Raw genomic sequence first — 19,469 nt, 5'->3', positions numbered from 1 at the left:
TAGGGGCTGCTGAAGAGGCTGTAAAACTCATTCCTTGGCTGTGTTAAAGGTCCCATGGCCCTTTTTGCAAGGCTCTGGTTTGAAAGTCTTTGCGGGTGAAAGATCCCATAATCCCTTATATTCAGACACATCTGCAAGCCTGCCCTTTGGGGCCTATCATCATCTGCTTCAGCTGAACTTTGTCTACAACAACTCAAGCTTTCATGGTGTCATACAGCCTTGACAAAGTCTGTCCTCCCCCACCTCGACCCCCCCCCCAACCAAAAGCTCTTACCACGAGGGTTCGCAGACAGAGGGTCCCAGCTGGAGCGCGAGGGTCCAGAGCAGCGACAAGATCCCACACTTTAATTTTCCTGGAGAGGAAAGAGGGGACAAGCACCAAAGCTTTGTTACAGAGAAAAGTGTCAATGGTTCACCAGCAATTCAAGTTAACAGCTTAGATAATACATCCGGAACCACAGAGAAACCTTTCTGCTCTTGACACCTGGCTCTCACATGCTCTCTTGGGTAAAGCCTGCTGATCTTACAGGGGGAAGTATATGGTTACCATACAAATGAATTACATAAAAAAGCAGGTGACAGTAACTAACGTAGAAACCCGGGTGAAGGTTAATGTAGACACTTACTCCTTAATGGCAAATGGGCCAAAAGCAATGAAACGGAGTGATCACAGCTGTGTGAGTGCATTTGGGTTTATACACAGATAATGTGACACATTATATAAAGCCTCTTGTTGGACAAGAAGAAAAGCGTGTCTAATTCTGCACAGCCTGGATTCATCCCCTCCTTCTACTGGTACAAGCGCGCCCCTTCCTCCTAGAAAGTAGGCAGGCAGGCTAGGATTGCTCCACCTGTGCAAACTACTGCTATGGGCAGCCACAGGCAGGTTCCACAAGAACCACGAGAGCGCAAGCATTTCAGAGAACAGGACACATTCAGTGGGGGAGGAAAAGGCACGTCTCCACGTCAGCCCAGGCATGCCACTGCACTGGTATCCGGCTTGCTAGAGGTTTGGGGTTTAGCTAGCAAGCTGGGGTGATGACACCAATGTCTTTAGCATCAGACTGCACGAAATCGTGATGTCAGATTTATTACAGAAAATCAAACGGGGCTGGGCTGAAGATTTCCCTCGTCCTTAAGCCAGACGGTCGCCCCTAGAGTTCAATCCCCTGCACCATGTAGTGACTATCTCGTAGTATGAAGGGTGCTAACAACAGGATGGGGGAGAATGAAGTGTGGGGAACCCACGCACCCCAGTTTAAACCAGTCTGCAGGCTTAGGGATTCTATACACTAGTAGAGGGACCCCTGCCCAGGAGAAGGAAGCTGACTTTGTGGCATAGGGGACGTGCTATCCAAATTAGCTGCACAAGACCCCAGTGTAGCTCAGAGTTCTTCAAGCCTGGAAAGGGAAAGTCAGCTCTTCCCCAAGGGAGCCTGGACACCAGCAATGTACCAGGAAGCCCGCCCACCAGAGCAAATACAACCTCCGAGTGAAGAAAGCCTCTTCCCCCGCCACAGAAATCTGGCTAGCTGCAGTGGAGAGTGCTGGAAAAGGACCCTGCTCTTTGGAGTCCCTTTCACAGCGCAAGCAGCAATGCTTGGTTAAGCACATTGCCCTAGATTATCGACAGGAGTTTCCAGACCAAGACACTCACTGGGCACTTTTCAGTCTGCCTGTTGTACTTTGTTGCCTTCTCTGACTGGCTGTGCGTCTGCTCATTCACTTCTCTATACTACTCAGTTATGTGGTGAACGGCAGCAGCTGTGCAGCAGTGAGAACCACCTGGCTACACTACAATACAGGGGCAGGTCTTGAGATGTTCCCCCAAATATATCCCCCCTTCCCCACGCACACCCCAACACCTTCCCTTGGCTCTGAGTGACCTGGTTCAGCTGAGCTCACACACAGCAGGTGCTTCCAGTTACGCGACGCCTGTTACAAGTCAATGGGAGTTGAGGCCTGTCTGGCAGTTTGAAATTGTACCCCACCAGGTGGGTTGCCAGTGACAGGGGACCGACTCCATTATTTATATCGAGGTAGTTCCCAGAGCCTCCTGTCCCACCAGGATCCCACCAGGCTGAACACACACAGGTACAGTCAGTTTCTGTCCCAAAGAGCTTACAGCCTAAAGAGACAAAACCCAGACAAGGGGCGGGGGGAAGGGATCTACCACACAAGTGAAGTGACCAGGGACGATGGACACATGTCTTAGTTCTATTGATCTATCTGTTATTTAGTTCATTATGGGGCCAACTGGCGTAGAAAGAAGGCAATAAGTAGATGCAAAAGAGGAGGTCACAAGGAATCCTGAGGTGGAGGGGTGGCCGGAGAGAAACATGGAAGCTCAGAGAGAGAGACGAGTAGAGGAGTTGGTGCAAATAACCAACTGGCAGAGCAAAAATACTGTCCAGAGCTCGAATAGTAAAAGTAGTTTGCTGTCACCGCTGGTGTCCAGGAGCTGTGAAGTTCTTGCCAGGAGTTCTGGGGGAACAAAGGGACCTGGTTGGGTCTCTCCCTGCTCTATTACTGGTACGCCTGACTATTGCTGGGGAAGTCTCTGTTTTGGAAGGCTGGCTCCGCCCTGGAAGGTCTTGCTCTATTTCCTCCAGGTTCTGACAGGGTGGAGAAAGAGCCTGTTGGGGGGATAAGTGGAGATGCCTGCCACCCTTTGGTTAGAGTCTAGCTCAGGTAGGGCATTACTGCTAATGACTCAGGCGCCACACAAAATGCAGAGGGGCAGCCCATGGGAAGACTTGCAGATCCAGAGGAAACACTCTTTATGAAGCGGTCCTGTATCGTGTACGCTGCTGTTGGCAGACCAGCACTAGGGTAACCACTTACCTCCACATGTAGGGCAGAAGGGGAAGGGAGCAAGCTAGACATGCACGCACAGGGATAGCTCAGTGGTTTGAGCACTGGCCTGCTAAACCCAGGATTGTGAGCTCAATCCTTGAGGGGGCCATTTAGGGATCTGGGGCAAAAATCTGTCAGGGACGGTACTTGGTCCTGCTGTGAAGGCAGGGACTGGACTCGATGACCTTTCAAGGATCCTTCCAGTTCATATTAAAAAAACAAACAAAAAACAAACAGCAAGAATTGTGGGAGGTATAGAAAAAGCAGCTTCAGGTCTGGCCACTGCTAAACACGAGACACAGACCTTATGGACTCAGTGCTCTGATCTACTACATTCCTGGGCAGAGAACTAGCTGATCTGGTTGTCAATGATTCAAGCATGAGGAGATCTGCCATGTGAAACTGCTGGAAAACACACACCACAGAAGACCCGTTCCAGAAAAGGGAATGTAACGCACTTCTCCTATATTGGCCATAAATGTGAGAACAGCACAACTAACAACGGGTTTAATTTTTTTGATGGGGGTGGGAGGGTGAGAAGAGGCATGCTCGGTGTCTGAACCTCATTAACAATCTCACCCATCATATGCCCCGCTGACTATCCTCTTGTTATCGAAGCGTATGCATCTCACCAACTCCTCATGGCCTTCCAGTACTCGTAAACATGCCCCGCACTCTATATCCCATAACCTGGAAGAGATGAGGAAGAAGAGGAGAGAAGGTCTGAAAATCTATTATTGCAATGGAATGTTTGGTCTCAGCCTATAATTGGCCAATGGGTTCTTTGGAAATAAAGATTCTGATGGTGCTAATGTGGAAGATCTTGAATTCATCACCCCAGAACCCACCACTTTTTTCCTGCCGCTCAGTGGGAGCATATTTTCCAAAGAAAACCCTGTTACGTTATGTTACGTTCAGGTTCTAGTGGGTCAAGTGATTTGACACATGGCAAACCAGCGACTCTGAATAGTTGGCACTGGCTCCTAATCTGTTCCATCACCTTGCAGCTCTGGTGGAGAATGCACAGCATCACTGCCACAAAGCGCCTCTCTCCACCGAGGAAACAGCTGCAGTTTGAGAAGAGCTCAGCTTGGTGGGATGTTTTACACAGAGGCAGAGGTGTAGCCTTAGTGCATAGGGGTGCTGGCGGAATGATTCCTGTTTTAAGGCCAGAGAGGCCAGTAGATCATCTAGCCTGAACTCCTGTATAACACAGGCCAGAGAATTTCACCCAGTTACCCCTCTATTGAGGCTAATAACTTGTCTTTGACTAAAGCAGATTCCAGAAAGGCATCCAAGCCATCAAGAGATGGAGAATCCACAGCTTCCTTCGGAAGCTTGTCCCAATGCTTAATCACCCTCACGGTTAAACACTGGTGCCTTATTTTTAATTGGAATTTGTCAGGCTTGAACTTCCCGCCATTGGTTCTGGTTATGCCTTTCAGTACTAAATAAAGAGTCCTTTAATATCCACTAGTTTCTCCCTGTGAAGGGACTCCTACACCATGATCAAGTCACCACTTGATCTTTCTTCTCTTTTCTCTACTGATAGTTTAGTTGGAACAACGAAATACCCTGGCCTCAGTGACTCCCTGTATTGAGTTACTGGGTTTAAATGCCTTGAAACATGATGGGCTAGATCCTCAGTTGAAAAACCGGGGCAGCTCTGGTGATGTCAATGGCGCTGTTTGACTTGCACCAGCTGAAGAGCTGACCTGAAATCCCACCCAAATCGTTTTCAGATAGAGTCTCTCTCTCAGGAAGACAAACTTTAATTTCCTAGCTCTTTTATATGCTCTATATTTACAGAACTGGGAAATCATTTAACACACTCCCTTTTGAAAAACAATTCTTAGGGATTCTAAAGGTTTTCAACCTCTAGGACATCAAATTTCAGAAGTTATAAACTTCAAATTTCACATCATGTTTTACCCAATTGAAGGTCAACATCTGGTATCTCAAGTAAATTAAAATCAAACATACATCAAGTCATCCACATAGATTACTCAGTAAGCTGCTCTCTTATCACCTTCCCACCGATACCCACCCTCAAGCAATGCTTGTGGAAGGCTGGTGAGCAGGTAAACCTTTCACCATCCCTTGAGGGCCACTGGACTTGGGTTCAGCTAAGATTCACTGCCAACTTTCATGAAATTCTAGCACAATTTATCTATCAACTAGGAATTGTATTCCGTGTAAAAATAAGAGTAACTGTATTCCTCTTTAGGTTGATTACTGTACTGACATTTTTGTTGGTTATTACAAGTGGTATTTTAGTTGATTTTCTAAATGCTGTGATATTTAACTATTTCCTACTCCCATTTCTTTTGGCTCTGAGTTTCAAAGTACTGTACAAAAATTGATTTATTCAAATTCTAAGTGCACAATCTTTGCCGCCCTTAGGGGCGTTTTAGAAAAACAGCACAATGTAATCACCCCCCCCCCCCATTTCACTGGGTAAAAGGAAGGAGGAGTCAGTGATCCCTCAACCTGGCTGGTCCTTCTACTATGTCATGCCATCAAGCAGACAGCATGCAAAATTTGGCCCAGCACAATTGGTTCAATCACCTTGTGGTGTCACAGACAGGAGTGTCAGCTTCCTGTGGGATTCAGAGTAGGAAAAGATGGCTGGTTGTGGGGAAAAGCACCCAACAAACAAAAGCCTCTGTATTCACCACTGACAACAGAGGACTGGTAAAAAAGGAAAGTAGATTGCTGCTGCTCAGATAGTCCGTTCCCAAGTTTCAGCTGCAGGGCAAAGTCCCCCTCTAAACCAGCAGGTGAAGAGTAAAAGGGAGGCAGCCCGACCACCCATTTGTATGATCCAACCACTTACCACGGTCAGTTTCACGTTGACTCAAGTGTACTGAACAACACTAGTTAAAGAGATAATGGTACATCCCTCTAGCCGCAGCTGCATGATTTACCAAGAAATTCCGACTCCCAGCATGAAAGGGATTAAATCTCAGCCTGCCATTAGGGCAGCCAGGAAAGTGCAAGAGGGAGAAAACTGAACTTCATGCTCTCATTCCGTTGTTCCAAACTATACCAGATGCCAAGCACCACAAGGGGAGTTTGGTGTGAGCCCAGGAGATTTCTGCAGAGGATTAAATGCTTCTTATTGCATGTCTGACCCTTTAACTAGACACATAGGCCAAATAAAATATCACAAAAGGACATCATGCAAAGTGGTGCTTGCCAGCTCTTTCACACACCAAAACTGTCTAACCAGTCTGACTGGCTGATTAGTATGGCACTCTTAAGATAGGGAGGCTACAAGGCAAAGCAAGAAAAATGGCTTTCGATACCCCTCTTCAGTAGTTCACAGCATTCGATAGCAAAGGCAGCCCAGTTGCAGGAGAAATGGGCGCAGACCATTTCGGTTATTTAACTTCGGCATGTCCCAAGTGAACTGGAGACAACGGCCTTGCGTGAACCAAGAACACCGCGTGCAGAGCTCCCCGATGAGAGCTTGCCTCTCACCTGATAGTGTTATCTGAAGAGCCACTCACTACTAGCCGATCTCTGTACTGCAGACACGCGATGCCTCGTTTGTGGCCATTTAAGGTGCGCACGAACTCGCAGGTACTAGTGTTCCAGACCTGAGATGGGGAGAGAAAACACACAGGGCCCAATTATTAAGAGGTAACTAACGGAGGGGAGGGACCTGCAAGAGAAATGGGTGTGTCCAGAATATTCAAAATGTCATCACAACCTCGAGGTCACAAGTCAAATTCAAGCCATGATTGCTGATGTAGGGAAAACTACCTTACCAGTGATATATGGCTATAGCCTTCTACAGTTAACAGACCGACTCCTTAATAGAGCTTTTATCGTATTATATTAGGACTTGTCCCCAGATTAAACCATAGCACTTTTGAAACGAATTTACAGTTTATGTATGAATTGGCTTTTTTCTGAGTTTGAACATCACCAACTCTTATGTTCTCAGGAATCTGGTCATTCTTTTTGGTCAACACTGACAAGTGCTGTAAATAAACAGCCTTTGAAATTTCTCACCTTTATAGTCCTATCACCTGATGCTGACACAATGTACTTGTCATCAAAGTCCACTACGTTGACAGCAGCTCTGTGTCCTACCAGGACCCTTCGCAGGGTAATGTCCGTCGGGGAAGCCATGTCCCAGACGGCAATGGAACGGTCTTTGGAACAAGTCACCATCATGCCATTGTTAAAGCGCAGGTGCAGTACTGCTTCGCAGTGGTGAATCAGCGTGTTTAGCATCTCGCCGGTATTTACGTCCCACACCCTGAAATTCACACAATATTTCAAACCAAGGGAAGGGAAAGCGGGTGAAAAAAAAACTACATTTCATTTTTCTGCAGGAAAAGAAAAATCAAGTCTTTGGTTCGATTACAAGCCAACACCACATACTAAACCTAGAATCTGCTGAATAGTTAGTTCATGACAAGATATAGCACATAAACCAGCTGATTACAAAAATATTAAAGGAGTCCAGCAGCCAAAAAACCTGCAATGCAATTAGCCCCATAAAAACAACCCAGCAAAACGTTTTGTAATTAAGTGACTGTGTAGTGCTGATGAAAGGTACCAGATTGACAGCCCTGGAGACTGAAGTCCCCTGTTAGCTCTGCCTGCAGCTCTCTCCACCCCCAAAGTTATGCCTGTCTACCCAGATCTGGAGAGACCCAGTGCTAGAGGCAAGTTCACCCCCAATGGCCCATTCAATCTTCGCCCTTTCTGCTGGGACTGCCAACAAGGGGCACAATTTTCTATAGTAGCAGAAGACCAGAGTATGCTTTTTCTTTGTAAGCAAATCTAAAAGAATCATTAAAAAAATTACACTATTGGGTTAGATCGGGTTCTAACAGCAGCAAATTATTTATCCTGAACAGACACAAAGGAACACGACGACGTTTCAGGAATTTGTTGACAAGGCACAAATTAATATAGAGTTTTTATGTCAATTGACCATTAATAGGTCTAGTCTATTACACACAAAGGAGAACTTGTGGTTAAAAGAATCAGGTACATGCTCAATTTAAAGAGCTTCTATGACGTGAGTCAGGGACATTAAAGTTTAAAAAACAACAGTTCCTTTTGGTGCATTGTTTGCGAAGGTCTTTACCTCAAGGCAAAATTCCTTCAAGCAGTTTCCTGCAACACTGTCATACCCTGAACCCCAGCTACACTAAACTCCAGCTGCATAATGGCCGTATTGTCAAATAGCAAAAGGCTGCGGAAATTGAATCCCTCCTCCCTTAACGAAGCTTGCAATTAAACACGGCAGGGATGTGCAGGAGAGAAGAAATGTCACTCATGTTTATGAAATACAAATGGCTGCTTCATATGCTACAGTAACAATGCCCAGTCTGCTTTGTGTGCGCTAACCCATCATGAAACTTGGGCTGCAGCCTCTCAGTCCTAAAAGCCAGGGGTTTTGTAGAGTGCATGCCACCTCCCATTAACCCCCCTTAAAGCTACAGCTCTCCTAGTAGGCTCTGGAGGCCTCCCTCTTGTCACAGGGCAAGCTTATTTGAAAATGCTGTAACGCTGGCAGAGCAGGTGCCAGCTCATGCGAAGGTCCCAATGTCTCCACTGAACACTGAGAAACATATACCTGGCATCAGTCTGGCTCACCTGTGCGTCAGTATTTTTCAAATAGGTATTAGAATTGTAAGAACGTATTTAGACTTTACTGAATGCTTGTGAGTGGCTGCCAGCATTAATCTCACATATACCATCTGTATCCCTTATTGTAAGGCAATACTTGGGTGGTTGTATTGTGAGGCTCTGTGACGCCATGAATCACCGGACAGGAGAGAGACATGAACTAGTGTGAAGTGCTGATCTAGTGTGAAGTGCTGGGTTACCCTAAAGGTCATACAGAGCTTGCTGATTATAGAAGCTTCTATTACTTTTTGACACTTAAGATTGTAACACAGTTATGCATCTATGTTTACCTGCTTTAACCTTGTAAACAACTCGTTTCCTTTTCCTACTTAATAAATCTGTCGGTAGTTTATTGTAGGATTGGCTGCCAGCGTAGTCAGTGAGATCTAAGGTGAGACGGACCTGCGGTAAGTGACTGGTCCTTTGGGACGGAGTAATCCGAATATTGCTGTGATCCTTGGGGTAAAGCAAAGGCCGGCGCAGCTGGGTGGGGAGTTGGATCAGCGCACCCAAGAGGACTGTCTGTGACTCCACGTTTGGCTGTTCTAGAGCCTGATGAGTTCAGCTCTGATATTCAGTTGGTTAAATTTAAGTAGAGAACGCACAGCCAATTTGGGGCTTGTGCCCTGCTTCCTGACAGGGTGCCCGGAGGTGGGTACCCATGCTCGAGTCACTGCAGGCAGCGTTACACCTGCCATCTGGGATATGTCCACACAGCTCTGGGAGGGTGCTTCCTAGTGCAGGCAGGCAGACACGCTAGCTCTGCTCGAGCTCGCACGCTGAAAATAGGAGTGAGGCCACAATGGCCTAGGCAGCAGCTTGGGCTAGCCACCTGAGTACAAACTCCCCCAACTCCCAGGATATGGATTCAGGTGGGTAGTCTGAAGCGCTGCCTGTACCGCTGTGGTCATGCTGTGAAGTACACTAGCTGCTGTGTTGGAATACCTTGGTGTTTACCAAAGGCAAAATTTGCTCTGCATGAGTCCAGGATAAGAGTTATTGCTGGCTTGGAAAATTTAACAGGAAGAAAGGAAGAGGGGATGAGCTCATTCCAACCTTCCTTTGAGTCACTGCTCCTCAATGGAAATGCGATTTGGTGAAAACACACATCGCAGCTGGAGTCTTACGTTTACACATTCTGTGCCCGTTCTTTTCAATCTGAAAGCTTAATTTACAACATTCCCATCTCTGCACAAAGGTATGGAAACCACATGCCTTCCCACTGCATTTATTTACAGGCACGTCTACAGTGCTCATCACTGAGTTATCTGAGCATCTCTGTTAGAACCAGGCATTAGCATTACAAAACCCTCCCGGGACAATCACACCCTCACATTGCAGAACAACATAAGAATATCACTACATCCAGCAGACATACGAAAAATGACAGGAAGAGCTAGGCAGTAGATATATTCTTCAGGGGAGGCCTTTCTCTTGCACTCCTGGGGAGCCAGGTGTACTGCACCATGCGTGTGTGTGCATATATGCACCTTTATTTCCATCCATAAACAGCCCACACTTGATTACAGGTTATAAAGCACACAGCCAAATGGTAGGGGATAGCAGCTATGCACAAGCACTCAAGTGAATCTAAAGAACGCAGCCTGAAGTTCACCTACTAGCACATGTTCTAGTGGTCAAGAATCACTGTCCCAAAGCCCTGCACAGATAGAGAGATTGGTAAGTAGTTCTGAGTAACCAATTTAAGCCCATTGCTTCTTGCCCTATCCTCAGAGGTTAAGAAGAACAATTTTTCTCCCTCCTCCTTGTAACAACCTTTTATATACTTGAAAACTGTTCTGCCCCCTCTTGGTCATCTCTTCTCCAGACTAAACAAACCCAATTTTTTCAATCTTCCCTCACAGGTCATATTTTCTAGACCTTTCATCATTTTTGTTGCTCTTCTCTGGACTTCCTCCAATTTGTCCACATCTTTTCTAAAATGTGGTGCCCAGAACTGGACACAATACTCCAGTTGAGGCCTAATCAGCGTGGAGTAGAGTGGAAGAATTACTTCTTATGTCTTGCTTACAATATTCCTGCTAATACAGCCCAGAATGATGTTTGCTTTTTTTGCAACAGTGTTACACTGTTGACTCATATTTAGCTTGTGATCCACTGTGACCCCAGATCCCTTTCCACAGTACTCCTTCCTAGGCAGTCATTTCCCTTTTTGTATGTGTGCAACGGATTGTTCCTTCCTAAGTGGAGTACTTTGCATTTGTCCTTATTGAATTTCATCCTATTTACTTCAGATCATTTCTCCAGTTTGTCCAGATCATTTTGAATTTTAATCCTATCCTCCAAAGCACTTGCAACCCTGCTTGTTACGCCCTTCCAGCATGACTGTGAACCACTGATAACTACACTCTGGGAACGGTTTTCCAACCAGTTATGCACCCACCTTATAGTAGCTCCATCTAGGTTGTATTTCCCTAGTTTGTTTATTGAAATGAAGTATTCTAGGCAAGTACCTAGTCTGCAGTTTGATCTGCCCACCATGGACTGGGAAACGACAGAGTCTTTCACATAGACCAGCCTTTTCTTTTTACTCAGAGTTAAACATAATGCTGCCCCATCCAATCTAAGTGCTGATTAAATGTCCAGGTAAAAGAGATGTGAATTTGTACAAATGGCAGGAACCAACAGAACTCCTAGCACCACAAACCTGTGTGCAATATGCAGGGGTTGAATTTTAGGGTCACCTGCTTATGACTGGTGGCTTCAAAATGAGTTTAGGCAACCACAGAGAGGAGCCTGCAGCCACGGGAACAGGCGCATGAGTGCAAATGGTGCAAGAAAGGCAATCGCCGTAGCTTTGGGCCTGCTTCCAACAGTGCTGCTTGGAGCTGCATAGTTCATACTTAGGCAGAAAGAGGGGACCTCCTACCCACACCAGCACAGGGAGACCTATTCTTCTGGCCAAGCTCTATCCCTCTTCCCCAGCTAAGGCAGAAATGTCCCTCCCCCCCCCTCCTGCTAGTTCACCAGCTGAACATGTATTTCCAGATATTTTCATTTCGTGAAGTGAAATCATTACAATTTTGCCCACTCTAGTCTCCTGAACCATGCCTAGTGACCGTCCCATCCGGAGAGTAGATTCTAATGTGAACTGTCCAGCCTTGCAGCATGGGTTTGGAAATGAGTGAAGAGAACAAGGTCATAGAGTGGTAAAAAAACCAGGTAGTTGAAATTTATTAAAGACACACAGGGGATCTAGCCAGGTAGCTTGTGTTAATTCTAATGGAAGAGGCATGGCTAAAACCCCTACATGGCTTTGAAAACCTAACCAAGGTCTTTAAAAATCTCTATCCCAGGGAAATGTGCAAATTCTTAGTAAAAATTCACAAAAGTCTCCTTAACCCAGCTTGGAAATCGCCAGCCTTTGCTTATTTTCCATTTCCCTGTGATAGGCAGCAAAACTTGAGTGGAAAATTGATTTTTAAACAAGTAGGGCTTCTCGTTGGAAAGGAGTTTACTGGAACTACTCAGTGAAAAAAGCTGAACAGAGAACAATTAAAAAAAAAAATCTTTTCAGTACCGTCTGAGGGCACAAAGCTCAGTTTCAGAAGTACGTACCTGACTGTTGAATCAGAAGATCCAGTAATGATCACCCGCTCGTCATACTGTAGGCACAAGACGGAACCCGTGTGTCCAGTCAGAATTCGCTTGCATTCCAACGTATTCTTATCCCAGATCTAGGGTGGCAAACAGTCACAAACAGTCTGGTAAGTAAGATGTTCATCACTGTATAAATGGTGCATGTTGCTGGGTTGGCTGTTTCGGTTTTTATTACATACTGTTTGCGGATCGAGCTTCCATAGTAGCACAGAATGCACTCTGTTATTCCACAGGCGCTTTGGTGCAATATAAACCATTCTTAATATCTCTGGTTTTAATATGAATACAGGCTCTACACTTCTCATCAGGGAACAGGGTAGCCTGTAATGACGGGAGGACCAATAATACTGCTAGCAAAGTCCATTCTATAAGGAAGCAGAGCATTTCTTGCCGGGTGAGACAGATTTATACACTTTGCTGGGGGAAGGCTAGCTTGTGTGTACCAAAGCAAAACTCGCTTGGGCTAGTCCAGTGTTTCTTAACCTTTTTGACACCAGGGGCAAGCTTGCGGCCTTCCTAAACTGTGTCGGGGAGATCTCAGGGACTGGCACTGATCCACAGACCAGTTGTTTCGAAACGCTGGGCTAGGGCACCTTCTAAAAAGTCTCTTACCAACTGCTTCCTCCCACACTGAAATTCAGACACAAGATTGTTCATGAAGCCTGCTTTACACACCCTAGCTTGGCCACCTCGGGGAGTTCTCACCTTGATAGTGTTGTCTCGCAGGCCACTTACTATCTTCTGATCGTCATACTGTAAACAATAAACCCCTTTGCTAGTTTCACTCCGGCAGTGGATTCTCTGTAAACTGTGCCTTCCACACCGCCAGTTTGATTCTATTGTCTTGGGGATGGGGAGCAGAGAAGAAAGAGAAGCAAATTAGAGAAAGTCCTGTTACATTTCCCAACAAGGAAGCCCATTAGATGATACAGTAGTCTCCCAAGGGAAGTGGCGGTGGGGGCACTATTGCTAGAGTCATTTATAATGACAAAGTGCTGGAGAATATAGCGTGGTGAATGTTGTTGCACGGGCCATGTTGGGGATGCACAAGCTGACCTAAAAGGTTTTTCCCCATCTCTAACTTCTGTGACTCTGTGGAGCCTTCAACAGGAGGATGCTCAGTGACTAACGAAGAGCGAAAGGTGGTATCCACCTAGATCTAGCCGGTGATTATATGGCCCCCGTGATCAGAGCAGCTGAGCACCTCTCCTGTAATGAAGAGTTCAAGCATAGACAAGAGGTGGTACCTTGCACAGAACCATTTATGGGGCAGCAGTGCCACAGGTTCGATGCCCTTCTCTTTGAATTTCATGGACTGTCCTCTCCGGCAATGCCTGGGTCTCCCTGGCTCAGCTCTGGCCCCTCACCACAACCTCTCACGAGGCCTCACTATTTCTTCATTGAAAGAGCCATGAAACGCCTGAATGCTGTCCGGCTGCTGCTATACACCGTGTATGCTGTGCAGATTCACCAGAATCCGCTACTTCAACTACGTCTGACAGCTCACGCAATTTACATTCAGGGAAGGGAGTCGCTAAGCCTCATGATCTTCATGTGGGAACTCCAAAACATGTATATGCCATGTGCAACGTTTATTAAAACCAGTGTGAGGGGTTTTGCTGACATTTTAACAAATCAGAAAGTTAAAAACCACACAAAATGAAATGTTTGTTTCTTACCTCTATGTCCTGTATAATTTTTGGATAAAGTGCTCTATAGAAGGAGTTGGGTGGGGCATTCCCATCAGGTGGCTTATTTTTAAATAGATACTGTCCCCTGGAACACAAGAAACATTTCCCATTCAACACAGTCCATGTTTCAGCAGTGTTGGGCAAAGGTTTCTAAGGCACTTTCCTGGATGCGTTGCTGACTGTAGGGGCAGGGGACTGATTAGCATTCAGGCATGGTGGACTCAGTAAGCACTGTTTGACCTGCACCGTGACTGGGTTGTATTTGGATACGTGACAAATTCAAAACGGGTATTCGCAGACACCTGGGGAATTGCAAATGTGTTATGCATACAGGCATGAGCCACTATTGCCCAGTCTGTGAGTTATAGTGGTTCATAAGTCCTTTGGCTTGTGTATCTATTATGTGTGTCACTTTTAAAAGAAGGGGCTCAAACCTTCACAACTGCCAATGGCGGGGGGGAGAGGAGGGGGCTGCAAGGAAGGCCAGCAATGGGAGAAAACTAAGGAAGGCAGGCCCCCCAAAAATATGTTACGTGCCCAAGGCTGGAAAGCTGTGTTAGCAGGAGTGACATCTGCTTTGGCACATGGACATTTTACGGCTGCTGCTAGATTCTGGTAAGCAACATTTCATTAGTGGCTCCTTCCTCATTTCAACACAGATTTGGAATACTCATATCCCAAGCTAGATTTTTGCTTCAAAAAAAATTCAGTAAACGGCAATCACTTCCTGCTGTGTAAAGAACTTTAATTCCTCATCCTGAAGTTAAGAAGTCACCAAACACGGTGTGGAAGCTAGTAAACCCCACCATGGGCGTACTAACTGCTGTTTTGTCTGGCAACATGCCTTGCAAAGTGGAGATAGGCACAAATGCCTCGGAGTGTAATCCTGGCATCAGAGGCATGGCGTTTACACTGGGCCAGCTCTCTGCTCCTCCCCGCCACTACTCCATTACAGCATGATTAATTGTTCCAGATCTCCATGTGCCTTTCTCGCCTGTCCCTTCCTCACAGTACACCTTGAAACTACAGTACACCTTGACTGCTTGGGCCTCAGCTATACGTAGCATGAAACCTGCATCAGAAAAGCTACAAAAATGATCTGAAGCTTTTCGTTTACAAGGACAACACACAATATAGTGCTAAACAAGCATTTGAAAGACACACAAGGGGAACGGCATATATTTAAATTCCCTAAGACATTAGTTTAAACACATGTTTTGGGGCAGAGCAGTTTTCAGCTCCATACTTAGGAGTCTGCAGATTTTTAGACTATAAGAAGTATCAGCCATTAACTGCACTGGAATGAAGGTTTGTGTTTCCAGTCTCACTCTCCAGGATGTGTGCACATGACCAAGTAGGCACATGCATGCATGCGGGCAACTGTGAGTACAGGTCCTAATCATTGCAGAGAGCAGTTGGTGCAGTATTTGCTCACGTGGAGTGCTTTTAGGAGCGTGAAGATTAATCACAAGGGCAATGTTTTGAAGACTTCTTGGGGAGTACATGGCTTGGAGGTGGGGAGAATGCTTGAGCCAGACCCTGGAATATTTAGGTTACATCTGGGTTGGCCTTCAAATAGAATCAATTGTGGTTTAGCTAAAGAAGTGCTTGGAATTTTCACCGCATCCCAGGTGAGCTCTCTTACAAGAGTTTCTCTTATAAAAGCAACTATTTCATGTCCCCACCCCAACTGAGGACAATGGGACACTGCCGGGGTGCCCCAAAAACAGAGCCTGAAGGACACGTAACCATGCTCTCTCTCTCTCTCTCTATATATATATTACTGTAGGGTAAAAGGAACTCAATCAATCAATTGCAGGTTTTGATGACCAGAAAACCGAGTGTATTTTGGTCACTATCTAGACAGACACAAACAGTGCTCAGTTTTTTTTTTTTAATAGTAAATTTTCTATAAATGCTTGTGCCAATCCATGTGACCCCACTCATTCCTGGAAAGTTGTCAGTGTGGTCCTTTGGGTTGCAGAGTTTGGGCTCTCCTGTTGTAAGGTACCAGGAAGCAAGTGATGAAATCAAGTGGTCCATGCACTGAGCTAAGTGAAGAGCTATAAGCGAACGAGAACAGTTGTTATCATTCTGAACTGTCCATCTATTCACTTCCCTGTGCCACCCAAAGCACTGATTCCAAGCTATGAAGTGCTTTATGGCAGATCCCCAAGTTAAATTAGATATTGCCTGCCTCTTTTCCCCACCCAACTGTTCTTAGGGTTAACCTCCTCCTCCCTATCAGAGGGTATTCTCCCTGGGACTACATGCTTGGGGAATTCCATCCTGCAACCAACTTAAACAGGGGACAGTGCAATCCTGGGGGTGCAGCATGATGATGGGGGAGGAGGGGTGTACTGCTGACCTTCAAATACTCATATGATCAGCAATGGGCATCAATGTAAAATTCTAAATATAGAATGAACTATAGGACTGGAGATAATCATGGTGTTGCTCTAACATTTCCGCCTGTGTCTGCAGCTAATACTATCACAGAAAGGGGTACTGAACACTTCTGATAATCACTATGCTCCTGGAAGCAGATTTGCATAGTATTTAAAGGACAGTTCATAATCATGATTTACTTGTCTTTATAATCAGCGACAAACTGTGTAACAAAATTAACTTCAAAACAACAGAATTTTTGCTTGCAACTTTGTATCTTTTTTCCTTTTTAATAGCAACTAAAATGCCTAAGCTGTCACTTTTATCTTGTTTATGAAATATTCATACCCAGCTTTTTTGCAGCTAACATCCTGGGGACACCCTTGGAAAAGAAAATTATGTATTAAAGGGCTTACCCTAGAGAGGGAAAGTTCTAATGAAGTGTTAACAGAGCAGCTTCAAACTCAAGTGAGACCCTCGGAAGGCTATTCCAGCTGATTATTAACTAATCTATCTGCATTTCTAGAGTCCCCTACTCTCCACGGTACCTACCCTCGGCTTCCAGTTTGAGAATTGCACAGATACCGCGTAAAGTGAAAGTCTGCTGAGGAAACACTAATTCATACCACACGCCCCAGCTCCTAATCCGAAAAATGTTTTTCTGCTCTGAACTGCTGATGAGTTTATTGCCCTCCCTAGGCATATGCAGCTTCTTAATATGAAACTGAATGAGAGGCCGGGTGTACAGATTTGAAGTTTTTATCTCTCCCTCATTACTGACATACTGGAGCACCTATGAGATGAGCATAGAAAAACATGCCAAAAACTGGTGGCAGAACCAAAAATGACCAACCTCTCCAATCACTGAATTTTGCTGCAAACAAATGTCAAACTAGAAACAACAGGGGTTGACTACAAAGGTAGCATTACACACACACACACCATCCACTGTCCTAGGTGGGTAAGAAGCTGAATTTGCAGTTCCCTCACCATCCTCTCCTCTCTGCCAACCCTCTCCACAGCGAGTCTGTCCTGACCATTCTCTCAATAAGTTTCTTCCACAGCATGCCATCAGATGTCACCCGGTACCACTCCTTACACACCAGCTCGGCAGCACATAACGATTTGGCATCCAGGTACGACAGTATGTTCTCAGCAATGTGATCCAAACCCCGAGCTGGAAAAAAAAAAAAAAAAAAAAAAAAAGAGAGCATTAGTCATTGGGGAGATCGTAAGACAGTTTAAACAACTCCCCTTGTCTATTATGGAGATCCAGTCTCTTCCCTGTATCAGAGGGGTAGCCGTGTTAGTCTGAATCTATAAAAAGCAACAGAGGGTCCTGTGGCACCTTTAAGACTAACAGAAGTATTGGAGCATAAGCTTTCGTGGGTGAATGCCCACTTCGTCAGACGCAAGTCTCTTCCCTATCACTGCTCATCCATTCCCCTGTACACAGAGTTAGACCAAATTCACAGAAGAGTATTTGCTGCTAAGTTCAGGAACAACCAGTGTTTTCCCAACTTGTTTTGGATCAAAAACAGCAAGGCATTAAAAATAATAAAGACTCCAGGAAGTCATTCCAATCTATTTCTATGGGTTTTAGCACTAGGGGGATAGTCTATGGATGGCATTTCCAACTCAGCGATGCAGCCCCCAAAATCTCTCTATATTAGGACCATTTCTCATCTTGCTGCTACAGCTGTTCTCATGTTCCAACGGCTCAAAAGCTGTTTTTGCTAAAGCAGTAGCTTTTGAACATAATGAAGAAAAAAATATATATTCCCAATGTGTACCCTGAAGGGCAGTGGTACCTTCAGACATGGGAGGGGGGAAGGACACGCAGATGCATGGAGACGAGAGAGTCTAAGGAGAGAGTGAAGCAGGTTTGCTGGTATCATTTATTTCAGTAGGTGGAAGAAAGCATACACCGACACGGTGTCATTTGCAAACATTTTCCAGTGTGAATACCAGAAGGGTTGCTTTGTGTTTCAATACCGCTGCAGTCACATGGAAGACAACTGACTCAAAAAAATAAAAGGTCACTGGACCAGTAGCCTGGTTAACACCCCAGTGGATCTAGAATAGGATAAAATGTTGGAATACAGTGGGGGGTTCACCCGGTGTTGTTTGAAGTGGATGGGTTTAGCCATTAACATTCTCTACCACCCCCTCAAACCTAATCTGCACGGAGGCCTCAGAGGAATCAGATGTCTATAAAATAACATGGTTGCATTAATAAAGCTTCTCTTGGCTGCTGTTCTAATTCACAAGTGAGACAGCAACGGTGAGGGGGTTATGGCTCTTCACAGATCATATTTCAGAGGCTTCGCAGAAGCTGTAGTTCAGAGGAGTCCGCCCTCCCCCAAGCACAAAGTTCTGCCCAACAAAGAGCAAGCATGCCAGATCGGTATTACACGCAACTTCCCTCCTCTCCCTAACGAAACCCACTAAACATCCGGAGTGGGATTAAATTCCTCTTTTCTTACTCTTATTACAACAGTCTCAAAGACTGAGCCCCATTTGTCAGCAGCACAGAAGTAGGAGGCAGTAAATGAATTGTGACTGGTTGTGTCACATGTCCATACTTAAGCAGATGGAGAGTGAGACACGTATCAGCTGATTCTTATCAGAGTTCACAGGACACTATCTATTCTAGCTTTTGTGTCAGACTGAAGTTAAAAAAGATCTCAAAATTGGCTCCTCGTCCATGAAAATGATATAACACAGCATGGCTCCTGATTCCTTCCCTTATTCCTAATGCAACAGTTTAAAACGTAGCCACATGCAGAGAAACAATTTTATGATGCTTTGGGCCCGATCCTCCACTGCCCAACGCCTCGTATAATTTACACCTGTGCAAAAAGGAGCATGCAGATGACGACACACGGTACCAGCTGGTGGAGAAAGAGGCCCAAACGTGTCTAGAGTTTGGGTGTTATATTGCAGTATTAACCCACCAGGGTTCCCAATTGTACAGTTTCAGTTTATACACATAGATATTACACATAGAGCTTTACAAACTCCCTGAAAGAAGCTGGATTGACAGTTCTGAAGGCTGAAGTCCTCTGTTTATCAGCTGAGCAGGTGTAGGATGGGGAGTGTTTCCTCTGGCCAATCTTATTCATGCGTCACAAACCTCATCTAGTGGGGAAAGGTGATGTCAGTTTGCATTCCCACGCCCTGAAGCTTCCACTGACACCTTAGACACATACATGGACACTGTGTGCCCACCCCTAGAGTCGACACCGGTAGGTTCAG

The 19,469-nt window shown here is 45.5% G+C and overlaps 1 protein-coding gene across 16 annotated transcripts in view; it reads right to left on the bottom strand.

Moving 5' to 3' along the window:
• The window catches only part of BTRC (beta-transducin repeat containing E3 ubiquitin protein ligase), a 165,712-nt gene that overhangs the window by 11,307 nt on the left and 134,936 nt on the right, over window positions 1-19,469 (bottom strand). For all 16 annotated transcript variants that reach the window (XR_008445598.1, XM_054033511.1, XM_054033514.1 and 13 more), the window contains 8 exons: window positions 17,202-17,388; window positions 13,812-13,908; window positions 12,838-12,975; window positions 12,091-12,209; window positions 6,877-7,126; window positions 6,340-6,458; window positions 3,436-3,546; window positions 275-353 (listed from right to left, as the gene is read on the bottom strand). Coding sequence is in view for 15 of the 16 variants with exons in the window: in XM_054033511.1 (XP_053889486.1) it covers window positions 275-353; window positions 3,436-3,546; window positions 6,340-6,458; window positions 6,877-7,126; window positions 12,091-12,209; window positions 12,838-12,975; window positions 13,812-13,908; window positions 17,202-17,388 (1,100 nt within the window). In the remaining variant the exon portion in view is untranslated. The remainder of the gene's footprint in view (window positions 1-274; window positions 354-3,435; window positions 3,547-6,339; window positions 6,459-6,876; window positions 7,127-12,090; window positions 12,210-12,837; window positions 12,976-13,811; window positions 13,909-17,201; window positions 17,389-19,469) is intronic.

This window comes from Malaclemys terrapin, chromosome 7 (genome assembly GCF_027887155.1).
Source record: "Malaclemys terrapin pileata isolate rMalTer1 chromosome 7, rMalTer1.hap1, whole genome shotgun sequence".
Classification (NCBI taxonomy): domain Eukaryota; kingdom Metazoa; phylum Chordata; order Testudines; family Emydidae; genus Malaclemys; species Malaclemys terrapin.
The sequence above is the reverse complement of the archived record's forward strand: the minus strand, read 5'-3'. Positions and strand labels throughout refer to the sequence as shown.